The sequence below is a fragment of the Gekko japonicus genome, unplaced genomic scaffold, assembly GCF_001447785.1.
Source record: "Gekko japonicus isolate JY-2015 unplaced genomic scaffold, Gekko_japonicus_V1.1 scaffold378, whole genome shotgun sequence".
Taxonomy (NCBI): Eukaryota; Metazoa; Chordata; class Lepidosauria; order Squamata; family Gekkonidae; genus Gekko; species Gekko japonicus.
In genome coordinates, this window is record NW_015159722.1 from 792,441 (window position 1) to 816,628 (window position 24,188).

The 24,188-nt window shown below is 41.0% G+C and overlaps 1 protein-coding gene across 1 annotated transcript in view; it reads left to right on the top strand.

Annotated features, from left to right (window-relative positions):
- Window positions 1-24,188, top strand: part of FMN2 (formin 2) — a 267,533-nt gene that overhangs the window by 187,432 nt on the left and 55,913 nt on the right. The window contains exons 13-15 of the mRNA XM_015421613.1: window positions 1,755-1,814; window positions 4,329-4,449; window positions 23,365-23,457. Of these exons, the coding sequence (XP_015277099.1) occupies window positions 1,755-1,814; window positions 4,329-4,449; window positions 23,365-23,457 (274 nt within the window). The remainder of the gene's footprint in view (window positions 1-1,754; window positions 1,815-4,328; window positions 4,450-23,364; window positions 23,458-24,188) is intronic.

Consider the following 24,188-nt stretch of genomic DNA (forward strand, 5'->3'; position numbering starts at 1 on the left):
TGATCCTAATCTCCCACCAAGACACAAACTGTACACTTATGAATAGGTTTTGCATACAAGGCCCATGGGACTAGTATTAATTTATGGTGAAATTGTAGCTATTAAGTGTAAGTAATTAGAGAAGAGATTCTGAGAATGTCAAGTAAATAAATTATGTACATTTGTTAATAATAAGCTTCAAAACATGCTTTTTGGTCACTTATAAAAACTGTAGTCTGTCTTTTCTAAGTCTTCCCAGAAAATATTTTGTTTTATAATTCCCACATTTGAATATTTCCCCAAATGGGTGTTACATGTGTATTACATTTTGAATTGTGTGTGTATTTTCTTTGTTAATGAGCTATGAAATGACAAATCAGTTGTGACATTTTTCCCTTTAAAGAATATAAGAATTTTAAGAATATAATACTTCTTGTGCTTAGTCGTACCAGAGCTCTATCTAGGCTAGCATTCTTTCTCCCACAATGGCTAGCCAGAAGCCTCTGAGAAGTTTTCAAGTTGGGCATGCCGGAAAAGCCATTTTCTGTTTGTTACCAAGATGTAGAAGTGGAAGGTATTCTGCCTATGAATATAGAGGCTTCATTTTTAGCTATAATGGTCAACATACCTCTTCTTCATGATTGTGACCATCACTTTGAATAGCCATTTATGCTGGTAAGAACATAAGAACATAAGAGATGCCAGTGTTGGATCAGGCCAAAGGCCCATCCAGTCCAACACTCTGTATCACACAGTGGCCAGAAATACCAGTGCCATCAGGAGGTCCACCAGTGGGGCCAGGACATTAGAAGCCCTCCCACTGTTGACCCCCCAAGCACCAAGAAGACAGAGCATCACTTGCCCCAGAGCCCCTATCTATACCTTGTGGCTAATAGCCACTGATGGACCTCTGCTCCATATGCTTATTTAATTCCCTTTTGAAGCCGTCCATGCTTGTAGCTGCCACCACTTCCTGTGGCAATGAATTCCAAGTGTTAATCACTCTTTGGGTGAAGAAGTACTTCCTATTATCCATTCTAACCCAACCGCTCAGCAATTTCATGGAGTGCCCACGAGTTCTTGTATTGTGAGAAAGGGAGAAAAGTACCTCTTTCTCTACCTGCTCTGGTGGTTATTGCAGCTTCCTATGGTAATGAATTCTATACATTATGAAGAAGTTTTGTCTTCCGTGTACCTACTACAACGAGTTCACTGAATTATCTATTAATAAAGTTTTCAGTTATAAACAGTAGCCACTACTTTGACTACATCATAGTAATTCAGACAGCTTGCATTTACTTATTAATAAATGTATGCATCTCATCTGTCTTGTTATTTCCTATCCTTACGCTGCACTATCTGAAAATACTAATAGACAGTAAATGAAATAATTGTAGAAGGATAGAAAGAGAGGCCAGAGAAAAGGTCTTCTGTTATAAGACAGAAAAAGGGAAACCAGATAGCTCAGAATCTATATTCTTGTGCTGCTCATTCCACAAGGTTCCTAGTTAATTAATGCATGTTACGTCCCGTTTTTCTGTTTAGTCTGTCTTCATATGTGTAGAGCATCAAATCACTTTATTAATTGCACAGATGCACATTAGTTTGGCCTCCTTCGATGTCCTTTGAGACATCCTTTACCAAACTATATTAAAGTTCCTTCTTTTCCAGGAACAGAAACTACTCTAGTTGAGACTATAAACATGCAGATATTGTGTGTGTGTGTGTGTGATACTGTGTAAGTTAAATCTCCATTATGTTGTATTTTTACACAGGACAATAGCAGAAGTCTTCTGTCATACATTGTGTCATACTATCTGCGTAATTTTGATGAGGTGAGTATTGTTTTTACATTTTCTTTATAATTTTTTTCCTCAGAAGAACTCATGGTAACCATGAGTGGCATAAGATCACTCAGAGATCTACATGGCTGTCTTCTCCAGTCTTAAGATGGAAGGACACCTTCTGTGAAATTCCAAGTTCATTTAAAATGACACATTTTTTCTATTCTACATGCAGCTACTGGCACTGTTTTTCTTAAGTGGGTGAATGGCATGGAAGGAAGGCTTTGTCCCATTCCATTTTCTTACTGAAAAGGTCACCTTGGGCCACTTTTATTTCTGCTGATGAAAAACATGTGTAGCCGTATTTTTGTCTGCTCCGTCTATCTCAACTCAATTTTTTAAAATGTCATTTTAAAAGGATGTCAGTGTGTGATTTAGGTAATAGCTTTCTTTGATTAGTGTCTGTTGATGGCTTAGATATGCTTTTTTTTGTGGAGATAAAAAGCAGTTGGCAAAATGCATGCCAGAAGGGTAGACACAAGCTTAGCCAGTCACCAGTATCTTCCAAAACAAGCCTTTCTCAATATGCTGAATTGCTATTTAATTGCCCATGCTGTTTAAAATTAGTACTACATGGTGACGATTCCTGCCTCATCTCTCCAAGCACTGCCCATGCTCGTTCTCAGACCTAGAAGGATGAAAGTTTATGGCACCTTCTACCTCCTCTCCCCGCCTGCTTGCTCTTGCTTCACTCCCCTGGGTTTGCCAAGAGTAAACAAGGGAATCCTCCTCTGCCAGGGATTGGTAGGGTTGAAATAGCTTGAGTCTGAACACCCCTTTCCTAGCCCCATGAGGCCCTGTGAGTCCATGATTCTTAGGACAGTGGGCCAGCTGCAGCCTCAGGCTGCTTCAGAGTTGCCTTGAGGTGTGCCTGTTGTCTCACTAATCAAGGTCTTGCCCGCCTCCCTCCCTGAGACCCCTGCTCATCAAGACACTCTATACTGGTAGGTTCTAGGTCAACTGCCAGGGCATTGACTGATCCATGTAGGCACTCTTCCTTTCCTTAGTGGCCAGACCCAAAGCTGGGGGCTGCTGGGCTTATTGGGGTGCTGCTGTCTCTCTGGTAAATGACTGCTAGACACAGTAGTACTTAGAAAACAACTATGTAAGTGAATTTCACACACTAAAACAGGAGGAGGACAACTCCCATCCTTCCTAACCCATGAAGCCTACATTTTTGGTGAAGTGTTGGTGCTAGCCCAGATACCCTTTCCAAGGGAAATTTGTACATCATTTTTTAGAGATTAGTCTGAAAAAATCTCTTGAATCATGATTCTAGTGAACATAATGAGACAGAAATATTGAACTGATAATTTTTTTTCCAAGCTCTGTTTTCTACTGACAGGAAGGTATATCAAAAGCTTTCTGATAATTCCCTTTCCCCATTGCAGACCCCCCTCGGTAATTGTAGCACAGTTCTTAGGTATCCCTTGGGAGAAAAGTTTCTGAAGGCCCAATGAGTTGTGGCAGAAAGGTGAAAGGGGGGGGGGGAGAGATCAGTACCTCTTGTTAATTTCCACTCGGGCTATTCTGAATCTAAGTCCTTATTTCCTACAATATTAATAAATGAAACTTTTGTGCTTCACAGCTGGAGATGCAATCCTTTGTGGTCATAAGGAGTTCAGAAATATAATTGTTATTACATTTTAAATTCAGTTCAAAGCTTGGTTCATTTTTTTCATCTCCCCACCAAAGAACTGATAAGCAAGAGTGCCCAACCTATTTGTTTGTAGGGCTGTCACTTCACATCTTATGTATCCTCTATTTTTATCCCAGCCTTCCTCCATAGTACTTGAGATGGCATATAGATTTCCTTTCTGTTTTAGTCTCATAAACCTCTGAAGTAGGTCATCCAGTGAGGCTTCCTAGCTCAGTGAAAATTTGAACCCAGGTCCTCTTAGTCCAACACTCTGACTAAAACATGATGGGACCAACAGAACTATAGTTATGATACTGGGATTCCTGGCTTTGTATGGATTGCCACAGAAGTGAAGCACTGATTTCTTAAGAAGCAGCATAAATTTCTATCGCTCCTGTCACCTAGTCCATGTTATGCATATTTTTAATAGTTACAATTCCTTAATATGAAGCTAATAAGTTTTAAGTTGGTAGCTTTTACCTGCTTATAATTAACAGCTTCCTTAAATAGTAGCTTCTTTTTCTATTTTAAGTGCCCTGTAGTGTCTAGTCATAGTAACTAAAGGGGGATTTTTTTTCAGGATCAGTATAAATTAGTGTAGATTTTTAAAAAACTAGAAGTGTTCCTATTTTAAAAATAACATCCCATTATTTGAATGTCAATTCCTTGTCAAGTTTTTAAAAAAAACTTTTAAAAACTACAATTCTTATGGCAAACTAATACTCCATGTGGGTCCTAACCCTAACCCTGGCCCTACCCAAGCTACAGTCCTGCTTTGATACAATATTTGCTTTCTTGTACAGGAGATAAAAAAGTACAGTTCTTATCTTTAATGTTTGGAAATGTTTGTTTTATATTTCTGTCAGGATGCTGGAAAAGAGCAATGTATCTTCCCTCTTCCAGAGCCACAAGACTTATTTCAGGCTTCTCAGTTAAAATTTGAAGAATTTCAAAAGGATCTCCGCAAACTTAAAAAAGACTTGAGAGGTATGTAGTTCAGGATTTGTACAATCACTTGGCATTTGAGATATACACACCAAACAATCTTGGAAATATGTTTAACGTCTACCCAGCAAGCCTAAAGATCAACTTTACCAGCCATATGGTGGCAGGAAGCCAAAAGCATTGCAGACATACCAAACTAGAACCATTCAAGAAAATGGCCCCATGAGATGATCACTGAAGTTGTGGATGGAGGAGAAAGTAGACAAACTGTAGGTTGTACGTTTAACCATATTTGGGGGCTTTTAAAAATATAATTTATGGGAGTTGACTGAAGAAAATGAGTGGATTGGTAGAAAATACATCTTTTAGAATTTAACATGCATAAAAGACAAAGGTAATAAAATATTTATCAATGTATTATTCACTCTTTTTAATGCACAATATTTGAGAGCACAGAACCTCATGAAGTGTTTGATCAAAGTTATTGGTTGAATGAATATGAAAGTATTTGCAGACTGAACCTCGTTGGACACTTGGTCCAGTTCCCAAGCCATTTTCTAAACAAGCTAGATTCTACCTAACCTTGGTTGTTGGTAATTCTGCAGTTTCTGGACATCTAGAGAAGTGATGTGGATAGTGGCTAAGGGTTTGAACTATGAGTCAGGCTCCAATTCATATCTTAACTGAGCCACAAATGCTGGTGAGGTAAACTCTAGATTGCCTTGAAGAAGCCACAGTTCTGTCATCATCAAATCCACTCTACCATATGGGGATAAAAAAGTATTGCCCTATGTTACAAAACATTTTAAAAACCTAGCAGTGCTGTATACAAGATTTTCAAAGACTCATCTTTTTTACAGTTTTTTACAGTTAGAAGTCAGAGCTTAGCATCTTAATCTAAATCTGCTTTGCCAGTAGTAATTCACAGCTAAACAGCCTTTTCTGTAGAGAAGAAGGAACCTTTTAAGGCATGCAAATTTCTGTAATATTCCCCCAGTCCCCCCACTTCTCACCTCTATAAGCTAAAATATGCCAACTTCCTTCATCTGTCTGTGATGAAGGTCCCTCAGTGGCAACATGCTAGGCAAAGCCTGATAATCACTCCACTGTCATACAAGTCCTTTTCCGCTTGTCATTGGCCACCAAAATGAGTATACATCCTTAAAAGATTTTGGGAAATACTGAACACGTGTTTTAAGTCAGCTCTGCAATCAAGAGGCTTCCTAAAGCTTATACAATAAGCACAAAAAGGGAGTCTGTTTTTTTTTTGGGGGGGGGGAGGATCAATATTTAAGTCTGACAGGCACAAATTGCCTGATCCCACTTACTTCACCAGTGCATAAATGCGGAGTTATGCACTGTTGAAGTAAATTACTGATTACCAACCCATTGTATTACTGGAAATCTTTATTCTCCCTGTATACTCCCTAAGAATGCAAACCAATACGGATCAACTTCAGTTTCCCTTTGTTGCTTTTAATTGTGCTGTAGTACCATTTTGTCACTATCCTAACAACCTTTATGTACTCCGTGAAGGTCATAGGATGTCATTCTAAAGATCCAGCTTCAGCTGTCCATCTTCTGGAGACACAAAACTTACACTACTGTAATGTACTCTATGTGGGGAGACCTTTTAAAGACTTCTCAAATTGCAGCTGGTCCAAAATGCTACATCTTTGATATTACCAGATACATTCCATAGTGAGCATATTACACCAGTATTTATTGACCTTCATTGGCTTCCAGTATATTTCCAAGTGCAGCTCATAGTTTTGCTCTTTAAAGCCCTTTCAAACTGGAGTGTCTGAAAGACCATCTTTTAAATGAGATAATCTGCTGAAGTCCTGTTCTAGGTACCCCCCACTAAGTGACCTAGGGTTGCTGCCAACTTCAGGAGGAGGAGGAGGTGGTGGCAGTGGTGGTTTTTATATCCCGCTTTTCTCTACCCAAAGGAGTCTCAAAACAGATTACAATTGCCTTCCCCTTCTTGCCCCAAAACAGACACCCTGTGAGGTAGGTGGGCCTGAGAGAACTCAGAGAACTGTGACTGACCCAGGGTCACCCAGCTAGCTTCATGTGGAGGAGTGGGGAATCAAACCCGGTTCTCCCAGATTAGAGTCTACCACCCTTAACCAGTACACCACACTGGCTTCTTCTGTGGTAACACCACAGTTGTAGAATAGCAACCCTAATTCAGAGCCTGGAGCCTCAATATTCAAAGGTGGTAATTCTCTGAATACCAGTGCTAGGAGGCAAAAATGCTTTACTTCCATGCCCTACTTGGTACATCCAGTTAGCCACTGTGTGAAATGGGCTCCTGATTCAGCACAGCTGCTTTTACATTCTCCCACAAGAGATTAGTGTATGCCTTACTTATTGTTATTCATGTGTTAGTTAAAGATACTTCTGTTTCACTTGGTATATAGTTCAGTTTATGTTGCCTACTTGTTCTATTATTCTATTTATAGTTTTTCTATATATGTTTTCATTGTATTGTATTTTTATTTTTATGGATTTGTTAAATTTTTATTGTTGGTTGCCTTGGGTATTTTTGGAAGGATACAATTATTAATAATAGATGCAGATTTTTAAAAAAAGATTGTACATTAAAATATTACAAAGTCACAAGCAGCATAAAATACATTTTGTGTTGCTTCTCGCAAAAGAAAACACTTTTCATTTTGCCAAGTAGCAATTTAGCTTGGTAACAATGGTTGCACAATTTGACTTGACAAACGGAGTGATTGTAATAGTTCTAGTTAAGGTTACCAAAGATTTCTGCAAACTTTTATGGAGCTTTGACTAGTCACCATAGTAGCTGTACAATCTTATTTTTTTTGGTCCGTTGTTATATTGTCACACCAGAACCAAACAGATTTACACCTTCTCATTCTCCCACTGCACTCCATACAATACACATCACATATGTACTGATTGTCCCTCTCTTTTTGTCTTCGTTTATGCAGGTGTATTATATAATACACAAATATGAACATATTCTTAATTTCTTTGAGTATACAGTATGTGGATGTATTCCCTTAGTCACTCAGGCATGCAGATAGGGCTGCCAGCCTCCAGGGGGTGGTTGGAGATCTCCCAGAATTACAACTGATCTCTAGTCTACATAAATCACTTATTTATTAATTATTGATTTAAAACACTTATTCCACTTCTCCTGTAGAAAATGGCTGCTTTGGAAGGTGTACTGCATGGCATTATACCCCATTCTCCCAGGCTCCACTGTCAGATCTCCAGGTATTTCCGAACCCAGAGATGGCAACCCTACATACAGATAGCTCTCCCTCTGCAGACAGTGACGAGGGATATAGAGCAGGGGCATCAGTTCCACTTTTCGGCTTGTTCTTGAGGATGGTGGAGGCTTTGCCCATAGACTGAAGTGTTGCTTGTCATCTCCTTGCCAAGCAGAGACACTACAGACAGATGATCTGGGAAGTCACTCTGGATAATTAATTGTTTGACCCTGTCATTGTTCATGAGCTACTCATTGTAAAATTCAGACTTAAACTGGAGAAAGCTGGGAAAACCTCTAGGCCATTCAGGTTTGACCTAGATCACATCCCTTATGAATATACAGTGGAGATGAAGAATAGGTTTAAGGGACTAGATTTGATAGACAGAGTGCCTGAAGAACTATGAACGGAGGTTCGTGACATTGTACAGGAGACAGCAATCAGCACGATCCCAAAGAAAGAGAAATGCAAGAAAGTGGCTGTCTGATGAGGGTTTACAAGTAGCTGAGGAAAGGAGGAAAGTGAAAGGCAAAAATGAAAAGGAAAGATTTACCCAACTGAATGCAGATTTCCAGAGAACAGCAAGGAGTGATAAGTAGGCCTTCCTGAATGAACAGGGCAAAGTAATAGAGGAAAACAATAGAATGGGAAGGACTAGAGATCTTTTCAAGAAAATTGGAGAAATCAAGGGAATGTTCCATGCAAAACTGGCCGTGATAAAGGACAAAAACAGTAAGGACCTAACAGAAGCAGAAGAGATTAGGAAGAGGTGGCAAGAATACACAGAAGACCTATACAAGAAGGATCCTTGACAACCATGAAGGTGTGATCACTGACCTCAAGCCAGACATCCTGGTGTGCGGTCAAATGGGCCTTAGAAAGCATGACTGACAACAAAGCTAGCAGAGATGATGGTATCCCAGATGAGCTATTCAAACTCCTGAAAGATGGTGCTGTTAAAGTGCTGCACTCCATGTGCCAGCAAATTTGGAAACCGCAACAGTAGCTACAGGATTGGAAAAGGTCAGTTTACATTCCAATCCCAAAGAAGGGCAATGCTAAGGAATGTTCAAGCTATCACACAATTGCACTCATTTCACATGCTAGCAAGTTCATGCTGAAGATCCTATAAGCTAGACATCAGCAGTACGGATAGAGAACTGCCAGAAGTACAAGTTGGGTTTCGAAGAGGTAGAGGAATGAGAGATCAAATTGCCAACATTTTGCTGGATTATGGAGAAAGTAAGGGAGTACCAGAAAAACATCTACTTCTGCTTCATTGACTATGCTAAAGCCTTTGGTCGTGTGGGCTACAACAAACTGTGGCAAGTCCTTAAAGAGATGAATGTACCAGACCACCTCACATATCTCCTGAGAAACCTGTATAAGGGTCAAGAAGCAGCAGTTAGAACCAGACATGGAACAACTGATTGGTTTAGAATAGAAAAAGGAATACGGCAGGGATGCATATTGTCACCCTGCTTATTTAATTTGTATGCAGAGTACATCATGTGAAATGCCGGCCTGGATGAATCACAAGTTAGAATTAAGATTGCTGGGGAAAACATCAACAACCTCAGATATGCAGACAATACCACTCGAATGGCTAGCGTGTGAAATGAGTGCAATTGTGTGATAGTTTGATAGTCATGTTCTTAGTTATCTGAATATGGGGATGGAGTGCGGAAGCACCCACCATAGCCTGTGCCAGGTGCGCACAGAATGCCCTGCCTGGTGTAACTATCCTCAAGTGAAGTTAAGATGGCCCACTAGCGACTGCAGGTCCTGCAATGTACACTTGGTACGGGACAATACTAGCCTGCATTGCTAGAAGTTTATCCTCCAGCAGGCTGGACATCCCACTCACCCAATCCAACTGGATCGCTAGATAGGTTAGCGACATTGAGGGGCCCTCAGTCATGTCCTGCACCAGCGGCACTCCCAGTTCCCTTGCCAATGCTTGAAATGTGGCAAGGTGTTTTCCACAGGCGCTGCTATCCGCCAAGCCAATGAAAAGAAAATCATCTAAATAATGTGTAATGTGCATGGTGCAGGCTCTGCTCTTGCTGCCCATTCCAAAAAGGTGCTAAAGGCCTTGAATGGCACACATGCCACGGAGCAACCCAACAGCTTTGAACTTAAAGCTCAGCAGGCAAATGCCTCTGGGATGAACTGGGAACAGGTAGAAAGCTGACTGTATATCACATTTGGCCATGAGTGCTCCTGGACCACAGGCCCAGACCAGGCCCACTGTGTGATCGAAAGATATGTATTTTATGAAGCAAAGTTCAAGGTGGATGGCATCATTAACTGAGGACGACTTTGGATATGACAAGTGATGGATTAGCCTGAATTTACCTGGAGTCTTCTTTGGAACAAGTCCCAATGGGGATACCCGTAGGTTGGTAAACAGAAGGGTCTCAAAAGGACCGGTGATACAGTCAGCAGTGTACTCCTGTATTTTTGCAGCAACTGGATTCTCACTGATAGATTTGAGGTTGGCTGCAGCTGTTGGGATTGGGAAACCGAGGGTGAAGACCTTCCTGATAAGCTGTCGCAGGCCGGCAAAAATAAGCCTCTAGAAGGGGGAGGAGGGTGTGCAGCTTGACTGGGGTGATGGCTAAACCCCAGTCAATGCTAGTCAGCTCACTTCTGAACTGAAGTGGCAGAAAAAGGAGACACTGCTGAATCCCCCAGTCTTACGTGAGGTGCCATTGGAGGAGGGCCTGTTGCCTTGAAAGGGCTGCTGAGAGTTGGAGGAACGGGAGCAAGTCACCTTGGGGTGGTAACCAGTGTTCCTTCTAAGCTGAGTTAGTGTGAGCAAGCTCACAGTTTTTTAGCCTCCAGCTCACACATTTCTGTCTTCGCTCAGGAAGGACGGCTCCAGAGCAAACTAATTTATGCAGTAGCCAAATCGTTCGCTCACAACTTTAATGCCAGTAGCTCACAAAGTAGAATTTTTGCTCAGAAGATTCCACAGCTTAGAGGGAACATTGGTGGTAACCCAAGCACAGCTCACAATTATGATTGTACTTGCCCCAGGCCCTCCGACAACACCCTTGATTGAACTCCCAACAAAATCTGCAGGGTGTCTCGCAGTTTGTGGCCCTGGTCTGATGCTCTAGTGGGGGCATGCTCTGTGATCCAGGCTGCCGCAGTGTCTGCCATGGCTCCCCACCCTGACTTACTGAGACCCAAAGGAGACATAGCAAGGAGCCTTCACAGTGCTCTAGGCCGTGGGGGGGGGCACGCAGCAATCCAGGTTGTCGCGACTCCCATCAAGATTTTCCACCCCCCATGCTGATCCACCAGGGGCTGAGGCAGCCCTCCCGGTTTGTGGCCTTTACGGCAGCCACAGCTGCCACCAAGCTCCTGGGGGAAGGAAGGGGGGGGTGATTACCTCCTGGGTGCTGCTACTCTCAGTGGTTGCCCCACTGATGTGCCTCCTCATTGCGAAGGCCGACAGAGGGAACAGAGAAAAGGTGGTTCACCCAAGCGGAAAGAGCCAACCACAAAGCAGCCAAGCAAGGCGATGGGAACAAAGCAGTCCATTGCAAAAACCCACGTGGCAAAGAGGAAGACTTATCCTTAAATCAAAAGAATTGTTATATATTGTATTTCATTAGGACTAAACATACTCCTCTTTTTAATGTATTTATTAATTCTTTGGGCTTGTTTTATTGGTAGTATATTCTGTTGTTTGCTGATGATGGGAAGGGAGGAAGCCATCTTTTGAGGGTTTTAAATAAAACAGATAAAATTTAAGACTTAACGTTTTAAAAGTTAAGAGCAGCTTACTGGTGTCTCTACTTGCAGAGCCAAAATTTCATGTAACAGCTGAGCTGTTCTTACTCTAAAGTATTATATGGTTGGACATTAATCTGTTATATACTAGACACTCTTATAAACAAAGGACCCAAGACGAATAGGGATTTTATTAATACATCTACCGGTTTGGCTCCATCAATTGCCCCTCAATTTCACAGCTCTCCAGGATTCTCAGTTCAGTCCTTTTCAGTACAGTGACATCTAGTTTGTTAAGCAATCTGATCTGCTTTTGATCTCTCCTGACTGTCAGCAGACTTGCTTGAGTAACTCATGTCAAGCAATAACCTTCTATGTGACTCTTGTCATTCAACACTCAAATTTTTAGCACTTGCTGGAGGATTGAAATCAATGTGCCGTGTTAAAAAGAAGTAGGTAGGCAGAGCCATGGAAACAATACTGGGAGGTTTAAAATGTAAATACCTTGCAGCAACTTCTGCAATCTTTCGGCACTTCTAGAAAGTATTTCTGTAATAAGCATGTTCTCAAAAAAGACTTCAGGCACTTGCCCCGGCTGCTTTCAAGGGCTCCTGAAGTTTAGCTTTGTCTCTGAATATCTACCTTATTAGTCCTTTGTAATAGTTACCCTGGTATGTTATTTCTGATCTCAGCTGCCATCTCTTCAGTGTGCTCATGCGGCATACTGTGGGTTGGATCCAACAAACTTTTCCTCCAGTGAAAAAAGAAGGGCAGGTCTTCTTTGAGTACCATAAAGGCTATTATAGGAATTATGGGACCTGTAACAAGAAGGAGAATTGGGTAAGAGTGAGCAAAAAAGCCTTGATGGATCCATCTCCAAGTCTTGTGCTATGAGAGAATAACATTTATTAATTTACAAGTCAGTGGGGGGGACAAGAAGAAACAGCAAGGGAGAGTGGAGATGGAAGAACTTTCAAAGAGAAATGGGCAGCAATGAGGTCTGGAAAAGAAAGCCAAGTTTTGGTGAGGGCATGTGTAATGTATTCAGCCTAGACCATACTTTGGTTTGGGTTTGGGGGTGGAGGAGCTCCTTTTAACCATAGGATCTATGGCAACAAGCTCTGATAAAGAGGAAGGGGAGTGGTCAGAAAATTATCCTTGGTCTTTCCTAGGGAAATTCTTTTCGGCCTTTCCAGCCAGAACATTTCAGATTAAAAGAGATTTCCTTCTCTTACCTACCAGCTGGATACAACAGAAAAACCTAGATCACTGGCTTCAAACAATTTAGAGCTTTAAGAGGCTATCCAAGGGGTTCCCAGGTTGTCTATTCCCTGAATTCTTTGATCACGTACTAAAGGAAGAATGGGCAGTTCCACGCAATGGCATATTCTTACAGGCAAAGAAAAAAAAAGGTATTTGCCTTCCAGCAGGCAACATCGAAGACCTCAGGATCCTCTGCTGGATACTCCGGTCATAGTCTTACATTCAGGAGCAGTTTTACCTAAGAATGTGGACAACATGTTTAAGGATTCAGTGGATGATGATGATGATGAGACGGCCCTAGGGAATCCCATGGAATAGCCTCTCTGACAATCTGAGCCTCCGCCATGCTCTAAAATTTCACCAGGGCCATCTTTCAGGAGCCAGACACTGACCCCTTGACACTTAAGAGCTGCAAAATTTGCAGCAGACGCATCCCAAGAGACCATGCAGTTCTTCGGTGCCAGAGCACAGGCCACCAATATAATGGTTTGAAGGAGCCTATGGCTAAAGCATTGTAAGATGGACCCTCTGTCTATTTCAGGTTTATCCGCATTTAAAAAAATGGGAGCAAAAGGATTTTAGGAGCTCTTGCACCTTTGACTATAGGTCCAGATTCCAACAGAGACAATTCCCTCCTAACAGGACAGGAACCAACAAAGCAAAGACCATCCACCTGACTATATGGTTGGGAGTCAACTCCTGCAATTTCCCCACATCTGGATGGAGTCTGTGACCAACCTGTGGGCATTCTCCATCATCTAGAAGGGACACAGTATAGAATTCCCACCCACCCACACACACACATATTGTGCTTTCCCACTTCCCAAGACAGAACAAGACACTTTTTTTTCTGTCATGACCTATTCAACATTTAGTGCACATAGGGACAGTGGAACTGTTGCCCTTAGAACAGCATTTCCATGGCATTTATTCCATTCTATTTGTAGTCTCAAAAAGATCCTGGGAATGGAGAACAATTCCAAATCAAAGACAGTTGAATTTATGAGTAAAGAAGCACAGGTTCTGGTTTGAACCCCTTCACTGCATTCTGCAGAGTATTCAGCAGAATGATCACATGATTTCCTTTGACCTTTGAAATGCTTACCTGCATATTCCACCTTCCTTTTTTTTATTTTCAGGGCTAGCATTTCCAATACAAGGCCTTACCCTTTGGGCTGGCATCATCTCCATGGATGTTTACTAAAGTCTTGGTAGTTGTAATTAGGGATGGGCATGAACCTTGCCACAAAACTAATTTTGCCATGAACATTGCGCCGCCATGTTTTTCACGGAGGTTTGTTAGGTTTGTGTTAGGTAGTTTATGAGCTAGACACACTGGTGCCAATTAATTAATTGTTAAAGCAATGGAGATGGATTTGGCATCACCAGCTGCCCTTGTTGTACCTATCCATTGACTTGGTTTTAGAACTTGCCACTCCCATGCTAGACCTTCCCCCCTTTTGCACTTTGGACCCTAAGATCCTTTACTTCTGCACCTCTGGGCACCCACTTGCTGGGTCTGGCATCACCAGCTGCCCTTGCTGTACCTGCCCATAGACTTGGTTTTATAACTTGCCACCCCCCTCCCGCACTAGACCTCCCCCCTTTTGCACTTTGGAACTTCAGATCCTATATTTCTGCACATCTGGGCACCCATATGCTGGGATTGCCATCACCAGCTGCCCTTGATGTACCTACCCATCAACTTGGTTTTCCATCTTGCCACCCCCTTCCCATGCTAGACCTTCCCCCCTTTTGCACTTTGAAACCTAAGATCCCGCACCTCTGGGCACCTGCCTGCCAGGCTTGGCATCATCAGCTGGCCTTGCTGTACCTGCCCACAGACTTGGTTTTCCAACTTGCCATTCGCCTCCCATGCTAGACCTTCCCCCTCATGAACTACCTAACACAAAGGGGCATCTTGAGGAAGTCCACTGTGAGTTTGATGCATCTAGCTTGCAGAGGGTTCATTCACATCAGCACACTCCTAAACCTGTGGCTGCTGTAATTTCCCCAGAGAGCACTTTCCTGGGGACACCTGCTTTCAGGGGCCGCTACTTGCCCCCCCAAAGCCAAGCTGCACACAACTTGAGGAGCAGGTAGAGGGGCTTCCTGGGGAGGTCCTTCGTAAATTTGATTAGCTTGCAGGAGGGCCATTCAACACATTCATGAACCTGTGGCTGTGATTTCCTCAGAGAGCACTTTCCTAGGGGCACCTGCCTTTGGGGGCTATAACTTGTCCCCCTATATTCAATCCTCACCAAACTTGGAGGGCAGGTAGAGGAGAGTGAACTGGAGACTCCCTGTGACTTTGGCATCTCTAGCCCATGGGAGAGCTGCTCTACCACATCATGAACCTCACAAAATGGACCAGTTTGGTAAACGGGAAGGTTCATGGTTCATGAGACCCCACGGACCACAAACCAGGACAAACCTTCATTTTCCTGGTTTGTGCCCATCCCTAGTTCTAATGGCCTACCTACGATAACAAGGAATCCACCTTTATCCTTCCCTGGACAATATCCTCCACAGAGCCAAGGAGGCAGAGAATGTGAGATAGGACACCAAGTCCACTATGCAGGCTCTTCAGGCACATGGTTGCCTGATCAATGTGAAAGAAAGAAAGAAAGAAAGAAAGAAAGAAAGAAAGAAAGAAAGAAAGAAAGAAAGAAAGAAAGAAAGAAAGAAAGAAAGAAAGAAAGAAAGAAAGAGCAATCTCACACACTCCAGGGATATAGTCCACAAACTTCGTCCATTCAGACGAAGAAGGTCAGAATATTCAAACTGTTTCTGCTTGCAAATTGTTGAAAGGGGTGAAATAAATCTGGCAGAGATCGGTGGACCTCATGCAATGGTTGTCAGTACTGGGGCTGATGATATAGTCCATAGATCTGATTCCTTGGCCCGCTTCCACACCAGACCTCTACAATGGACTCTTCTTCCTTATCAGAAGGACACACACACACACAAAAGGGAGCACAAATAAGTCAAGATACTGCCCCCCCCCCAAGACGTCACTAAGCTACTGGACTTTGCAACCAAATCTGACAAGGGACTCAGTTTCCTCCTTACCTGATGGTAATTACAGGCACCAGTAGAAGGGGCCAAATCAGGTTGTCCAAGGCAAATGGAGCCCATTGGAGCCTTACTGGGGGAAAGCCCCATCTGGCCCCACCCACTGTCTAAACCACTTGACGGGTGCCAGAAAATGTATTGCCGGGCACTATGGTGCCCACAAGCATCATGTTGGGGATCCCTGATGTAGACAGTGGTTTTGTTAAATTGTTTCATTTTTTCTAATGCGGCTTCTCTTTGATACTTTAGTGGCAATCACTTTTACATACAATTGAATTACAAGAGACATGTATTTTAAAATACAAAGTAACCTGCTGTTAATTGAACACTCATTTGGTAATGTAGATTCCTTGATGGAAGCAGTCCCCCCATACTGATCACCTACAAAACTTAGCCTTCAACGGCAGCATTAAACTGTGTTCCCAACATGAAGATATAAGATAATACCAAATCAGCTGATGCATAGCTAAGCTTATTTTCTAAAAAGAAGTGGGTTGTTTTTTTGGGGGGGAAATATGAGAATGACATGAGGGGGGGAGAACATTCTGGGTGGGGATGGAAAGAGGTTGTTTGCCTGACAAACAATATCCACTGGCAGCTAGAATTTAGTTTCCAAAAGAGAGGTTAACATTCCTTTAGCTAGTTTGCCATAGAGAGGGAAATTTAAACCTCAATATTCCATTCACAATAAACCATTCATTAAACTATTCTCATGGGGAAGGGGAACAACATAATGTAACAGAATGCATTTCAACTGATTTAGCAAACCAAAGAGACAACAAAGAAGTAGACTCCTTTTTTAAAAAGTATGTTGAAAAAACAAAGAATCATAGATCAGATGCCATTCTGCTATGTGAAGCCAAATTTTGCAAATAATAATAGGGGAAGGGACAGAGAAAAGATGCTGGCGAAGCAGAGTAGCCCCAAAGAGTCCTCCTTTTACAGGTTTTTCCATTCTCAAGGCATGCTTGGAGAAACGGGTAGAATGATGGCTTGGATCCTACAGAAAGCTTCCACTGACAGAAGGATTACTGTCAGTGGAGAATGACTTCCTTTGCTGCTGCTTCTTCTCCCACTGTAGCCCCAAATGGTTCCATAAATAAGAACATAAGAGCATAAGAGAAGCCAATGCTGGATCAGGCCAATGGCCCATCCAGTCCAACACTCTGTCATACTGTGGCCAAAAATACCAGGTGCCATCAGGAGGTCCAGCAGTGGGGCCAGGACACTAGAAGCCCTCCCACTATTCCCCCCCCCAAGCACCAAGAATACAGTGCATCACTTGCCCCAGACTGAGAGTTCCTATCTATAGCTTGTGGGTAATATCCTGCTCTTGAGACCCCATGAGCAGCATGGTGAATATGATATATTTGTAATGTATGCTAATTTAGTTATTTTATTTTGAGAGAGATTCACATGATCCCATTTGATGTGATGAAGTAATTCTAACATACCTTTTCTAACATGACAACTGGTCTTGTGAATATGCTAATGTATGACAAGATAGCAGTTCAGCATGGCACAGTTTAGACAGCATGATATCCTTTTCAACTCTGGAAAGTACAAAATGTGCTGGAATACTCACAGAGCCCCTGGTGGGATGTCAGTTTCTTTTAGGTTAATGGATCAGAGAGGTCATAAACTTGAGAGAATTGTGGAGTCATTGTAGTTTTAAACATGTTCATAAGGCTGGTCATCTTGCTAAAAAATAACTTGTGGTGACTTTATTGTGTGCATATCACATTGATCCATGTGAACTGGGCCAATGTATAGATGATGAGCAGAGTTGACAGTGAACAGTTAAAGAACACATTGAAGCCACGCAAAGTTTTTTGTCAAAGGGAATGTTCATTTTCATTAATGTATCTTCCTGCCTTCACGGTCCTGTGCAGGCAGAAATTTAAGGAGGAGAGAAGAGGTATAAAATAAATTAATTATTGAAAAATCCTACCCTTTTGTTCAAATCAAGCACTTAAGCATGCTAGACATTTTCTTGATTTCAGCCATTTGAATCTCATTTTCTGTATAATTTTGGCATTTCTTAGTGCGCTGCTCTTAGTTTTCTTGATTATAATACCTTCACATGTATGTCAGTTTGTTTCACTGCAAGTGGCTGCAGTAATTACAGATCGATAATTACTAATTTGCTTCCTTTTTTAAAAAAAGAAAAAAGTTAAGGCACTGCATCTAATATCTGATATATCCAATGAACTGCAGACCAAAGGATTACAAAACAGTCCTACTGGATCTGACCGGTTGCATTTTGGCTGACCCAGAACGAGTTCAGGTCAGCAGCCCCTATAGAAGTTGGTGCAAAAATGTTGTCAGGAGCCCTCCTGCTGCTTTTCACATCATGCTGAGTCCACGTCACTTTGACAGAGGCTGCAGAGGTGAGGTGTAAAAGTACTCTAAGGTTATTATCTCAAAAGCAGTTGAAGCCCACACTTCACATTTCAGAGTAGTTCATCTTAAGGCGATGAGACCATTCAAGTCATCATTATTCAGTTTGCACGATTACAGCTTAACCGCCTTTTAGGATTGCCACCTGAGATGTTGCTGTGGCTAGCTAATCAACAGTGCTGCCCACACATACTTCAGTAGCCTGTGCAAATATTGCTGAAAGGGTTAATTGACTGAAACATTGCTGCATGCAGACTCCTAAACCTAAACCATATGTAAAATAAAGCCAGGATTTCAGTCAATCTGTGAGTCATGTTTTACTATCCTTAAAACTCCAAACAAGGAGCTGTCTGTAGAAGCTTTTGAAGCCTCAACAGTCCTTAGCATAAGTCCTAACAATACCAAAAAAATAAACACAAGAAAATTAAGAAGTCTTTCTCTTTGTATGGAAAAGTGTGCCATTCAGATAAATCTGGTTTCATTTCCTTCCATTCTTGATTCTTTTAAAGTTACCACTTCAAGCATTTCTATATGACTCTGGGTTAGTAAGATGAGATAGAATCTTATTTTCGGGGAATATTTCAACCTCCATGTTCCTCAGCATTTCTTTTTTTAAAATTTTTTTAAAATTATTATTATTTTTCTCTCTCAAAACAATGCCATACAGTTGCCATCAAAAGATATACATAAACATAGAGGTATATTTCAATAACACATAAAAACTAGGTTAGAGTCAGTGTAACATTTTGACAGATAGATCTGCCAAAGGTAGTCTTCAAAACTAGAGGAGTAAGGATTACAGATAATATCTTTTCCCATTAGGTTTTTATAATAATGTTCCTCAGCATTTCTGAACCATCATAGGCTTCCACAAACTGAATTTCTTAAATTTGACCCAAATTTCTTAAATTTGACCCAAAATTGTCTGTTGAATGACTGCTTGCTCAGCTCTAGTCTCTTACACACTTAGGACTGGTGCATACACTGTAGATACCCAGTTCTTGTTCCCTGCAATGTAAAAATAAGTTCTCTTCTTTACAAGAGCAGTATGTTAAAGAGTAGTGGGAAATGGGTAATATATTCATATCGGCATGTGTTGCCACACTTGTGACAGCTTGGAAAATTCTGTTGATATTTCAGTCCTGTACATGAAAGACCAGTTATCCATATATTTTAATGCAAGTATATTTGATTAGAAAAATTAATATAAAATATATTAGAGGTTTTACATTTCTAGGAAAGAGTATATAATTGATTACTGATGCATATTGAAAAAGAGATCAGAAAAGTTGTTTCATTTTAAGATAACGACCTGTGTTTATTATGACTTTAAAGAGTGAATTTTTAAACTTTCTTGAAAGCTTTTGCCAGTGAAGTGGGAGATAACCTTTTAGAATAATTCAGTAAATTTCTTGAATGCAATGAAATAGCAGGAGAATATCCTGAGACATAAATTCAAGGCTTGGATTCAGGTAGGCCTTTGGGCCTGTGCAAAACACCTCCCATGTCTGCACAGGGTGGGGCTGACTCCCTCCCCCCTTCTGGTTGGTGGTTCTTTTGCCTCATATGATGCTACATTGGTGAGACTGCAGTTTTTGAGGGTATTTTTCATGTGGGAGGGTGTGCATGCCTGTTGTCATGGGGGAAGAGCTGGAGAAACCCCACATATGAGCAGTACACCACATGTGATGCTTTGGATCCTGGTCCAAATGTTTTGATTGTTCTGCATGGAAGGCAAGAGCTGAGATCAGCCCAAACAAACATGGCACCTTCTTGGAGTGTTGGAGGGTCCAAACTGTTATATTTGTGTGTTCCTGTGCGGGAAAGCTTTGTGAAATTTCCATAACTTCTAGTTCTCTCACAGATTTTAAATCTGAAATTAGTGGTAGTGTTCTGTTTGCTTCCTGTCAAAAATTGGTGTATGTTCATTTTTTTTCATTGTTGTTGTGAGGATCAAAAAATAAGCATGTGAAATGTTTTTTTCATTGCTTGAGAAGGCAACTAAAGTCTGAGACTAGACTATCGAAAGAAGTTGCTGTATCACAGCTCCTGCACTTGCTATGAAACTGACCTAAAGCTGGATTTATTTAGGCACTGAGCCTGTAAACACTTAAATGTATTTTTAACTTTCTGACCATGAATGGTTTCATTGAGGTCAATAGAATTCGTATAGTGATGTTGTTAAGCAAGTTTACAAGCCAAGTGCATGTGAGATCTGAGCCTCGGCAGATCATTGGAGCTGAGTTGATTACACAAAGTTTAGAAATATAGTTTGCGCAATTTGATTTGCATATGTGTATATGTTTTTAAAGGCTGCCCACATGAGTCAGATACAGCATTTGTTTTGTTTTGTTTTTTAAGTTTAACAGGCAGTAAATCTTGGTTAACTTTTTAAAAATAAATTGTTGAGTTATTAACATCGGCTACAGACCAGCCCACATTCTCTAAATTTGGGTTCCACTGATAACAATGACCTGCAACCATTCATTTCAGTCAAAAATTGTGCATAGATCCCTGACCTAGATAGACCAAGCAAGCGCGATCTCATCAGATCTTGGAAACTAAGCAGGACTGACCCTGGCAAGTACCTGGAAGGGAGACCTTCAAGGAATACCAGGGCTGGGACGCGGAGGCAGGCAACAGTAAGCCGTCTCTCTGAAACATCCAAACCCCACTAGGGGTCACCAGAAGTCAACCATGACTTCCAAACAGACAGGCAAAATCTGCAAAGACTTATTTTCACTTTAATGGCCCTGATTCTCACTTGTCTCTTAGGCATGTGTGTGAAATATTTTCAAACCCCATTTTTAAAAATTGTTCGATTGTTCCTATGTGAGCAGTGTGGCGAACTAGCTAGAATAGGACCAGGATTGCATGGACCCTTAGGAATAGTGTGGCATAGGAGCTGCAGAAAGGTGGACTTGGTAGAATTCACCCATGTATGTAATGAGACTCTTTGAGAAAGCCCCCCCCCCCCCCGGTAAAGGTACTCAAACCTAGCCTCCCACATCTCATTATCAGTTCAGGTTTGTCTCACTTTGTATCCTTTCTATTTAATAAATGTTGTTGTTGTTCATTTTAAAGTGAACAATCTTCATTTTAGTTTATACCCAGGCCCAGACTATCCCTTCAAACCATTATTCCCACTGGAAATTCCCTGGAGCAGTGGGGACGGTGGGAGTTGTGATAGAAAATCCTTGGGGGGGCAGTGTATTTATTTTATAATTTATTTATAATTTGGATTTATAAATCACTCACGCCCGGAATACTCAGGTCTCTGAGCACCTAGCCCCAGGGGACCATCACAAGTGCCATGCATAAGTTATGGATCCAGCCCTTTATTTCATCCTAACTTATCTTGAGGTAAAGTTGTGAGGATGAAAAGGGGAGGGGGACTTGTATGCCACCTTGAGCTTCTTAGAGAAAGAGTGTGTTAAAATAAAATAAATATATCTTAGAAATAAAAATAATTGCCTTCTGAGGATGCCTGAGTAGGTTTGTTATCAAATATTTTTGTTCCACCATTAGGTGAGTAAGTAGTCAGTTTCAGTGCCTTTATTGGCATACAGAGTAAGTAGTCATTGTAGGTGCAACTCTTACATAGCTCTGCAGTCTACTATAATTTTGCCACCTAATGCAAAGTCTCACATTCTGTTTCTTTACAGGAATTTCTAGGCTGATAAAATCCAGTCATAAGCCTTGACTTTTGCCCACCCTGAAGCTTGATCCTACCCATCATTCTATTAGATCCCTTCTAGTAGTGCTGCTTAATCATAAAGACTGGTTGCAGTTGAACAATGCCACCAGCTCTCACTATGATATATTATAACCATGTGTGGAATAAAGCCTACAGCTGTGTAATGCTCAGTAGTTACTCCTTTGTATGGATTTTGCTTGCATTCACATTCAAAGAAATTGTTAAGTGTAAATTTAGTAACTGAACTCCATAATCTTGGTAAATGCATTAGATGTATGGATTCTGCTCAGTTTCTGAGGAGTAAGGGTTTTGACAAAGTGTGTTTAATTGTAATGTTTAAGATTACCTGGAGCCTCACTATCATCCTCTTAACTTTCTAAGACTTTACGTGTCTTCCTTCTGCTGGTCTCTAAAGAAGTCACTGGCCTTTGCTGCATACAAGGCATGTGATGAGCATAAGAACTGCCACAAGTAGAATGTAGCTAACTTGGCACACTTAGCACTGTATGCATAGGCTTGGTTTACACATGTAGAAGAATGAAGTAGTAAAATGTTGAGGTGGTAGAATGTACTACAAAATGTATGTGATAGATTCATGTTCTGAATGCAAATTGAAAACTAGCAAAGCATGGTGAAAGCTTCTTCACCTTTTTTCACTTGCTGTGGTGTTGTTGTTGTTTTTTTAATTTGCACAGAGTTTTTTTAACATGTGACAAAATCCCAGCATATGATGTAGTCTGATCTGGTGCAGCCCATTCTACCATCTCATTCTCTTGCATCTGTAAATCAGGCCCTTAGAATTGTTTTTGTCAGAGAAAGGGAGCAGTCCTAAGCAGTGTGCCTGAAAGTAAATTTCATTGAGTTCAATAGGACCTATTCCCACATAAGTGTGCATAGGACTGTGGCTTAGTATACCATCAGATTTAAGAGAAAATAGCATTATGTGCATCATTTTAAAGCAGTGCTCTTGGAACAACATATTTAGACAATTGTTTCTGGGTGGATGCCTGATTCTAAAAATTCACACAAAAAACATTTTATGTTTTTAAAAAATTAAGAGAAATTGACTTTATCAGCATAGCTACAGTGATATCCTATATGATGCCATTATACTGTGTGTATACTGTGTGTTAGTTTCAATGACATGTTATTACTGGTTTTCAGAGCTGCAGTGACATGGAAGAATTCAAAGTCAGATGCAGCCTCTTACAGTGACATATATGAGTCGACTGGAGTCTATCCTGAGACAGTTGCTGAATCTTATAAGATTTGGGGTTTTGTCGTTGTTTTTAACATATGTCAAACTAGTGCAATTGGCTGTCCATGATAAAGTGGCCCAAACTGGATCACACCAGATGTCAGTGTTGTCCAGCTTTGTTATCTCCAGCAAAGCAGTGATTTCATCCAGTCCTGGAAATCTGTTTGAACCAGTAATTCATAGGATCCATCAGTAAATATAAAGAGTTGGGGAGAAACTTTCCTGCAGTGGTTGTATCGTTCTAATTTGGTGTGTTACTTCAATTTCAGCGTGTGAGACAGAAGCAGGCAAAGTTTGTCAGTTATCGTTAGAAGAGCACATCCAACCTTTTAAAGACAACATGGAGAAATTCATTAGTCAAGGTAACTAATAATTTGACTTTTCTAGGCTTCATCAAAAGGCTAGAAGAACAACACTGTGAGTAAAGTGTCTATTCATGGTGTAGATTAAATGAACCACTCTTTCATTTTAGATAAACTCTACCTGTTTTCTGTATTTTGTTTTGAGTGATATTAGAGGCGATTATTGCTGACTTTTAAGCATAAACTGATGAGTTCTTTTTTTTGAAAACTAACTTATTTTTTGTTGACAATTTCATAAAACTGGAAGCTGGAGCTGTACTTTGATTTGTCTCCAAAGACACGGTGATTCTTTTCATAGTACCAAAAAGTATTGTATGTACAGACCATCTGGTTTATTTCATTTACACATTGCTTTTGGAAAGTCATATGGTTCAGAAACAAAACCCACAGAATCCCATAGAAACAAAACTGGATTGCAGCTCATTTCTACTATGTACTATAGGCTTTCTGGGCAGTGGTGGAAGAAGATATGGTCAGGTCCCCTGCAGCTATGACTATGAATTTTATTGCGTTTTTCCTCTGTAAGCTCACTCTGTTTGACTGTTGCTGCTTCAGGTCCTATACTTTGGGATAAAAGAAATGTCTAAATAAGTAAATAAATAAAATACTGTTGGACCTTTTTACTAGAAGAGAACCATTTAATAAGAAAGAAGTAAAAATATACTGGATATTTTGTTGAGAAATAAATCCTATGATTTATATCTTCGCTCTCATATGCCTTCCCTCTCCAG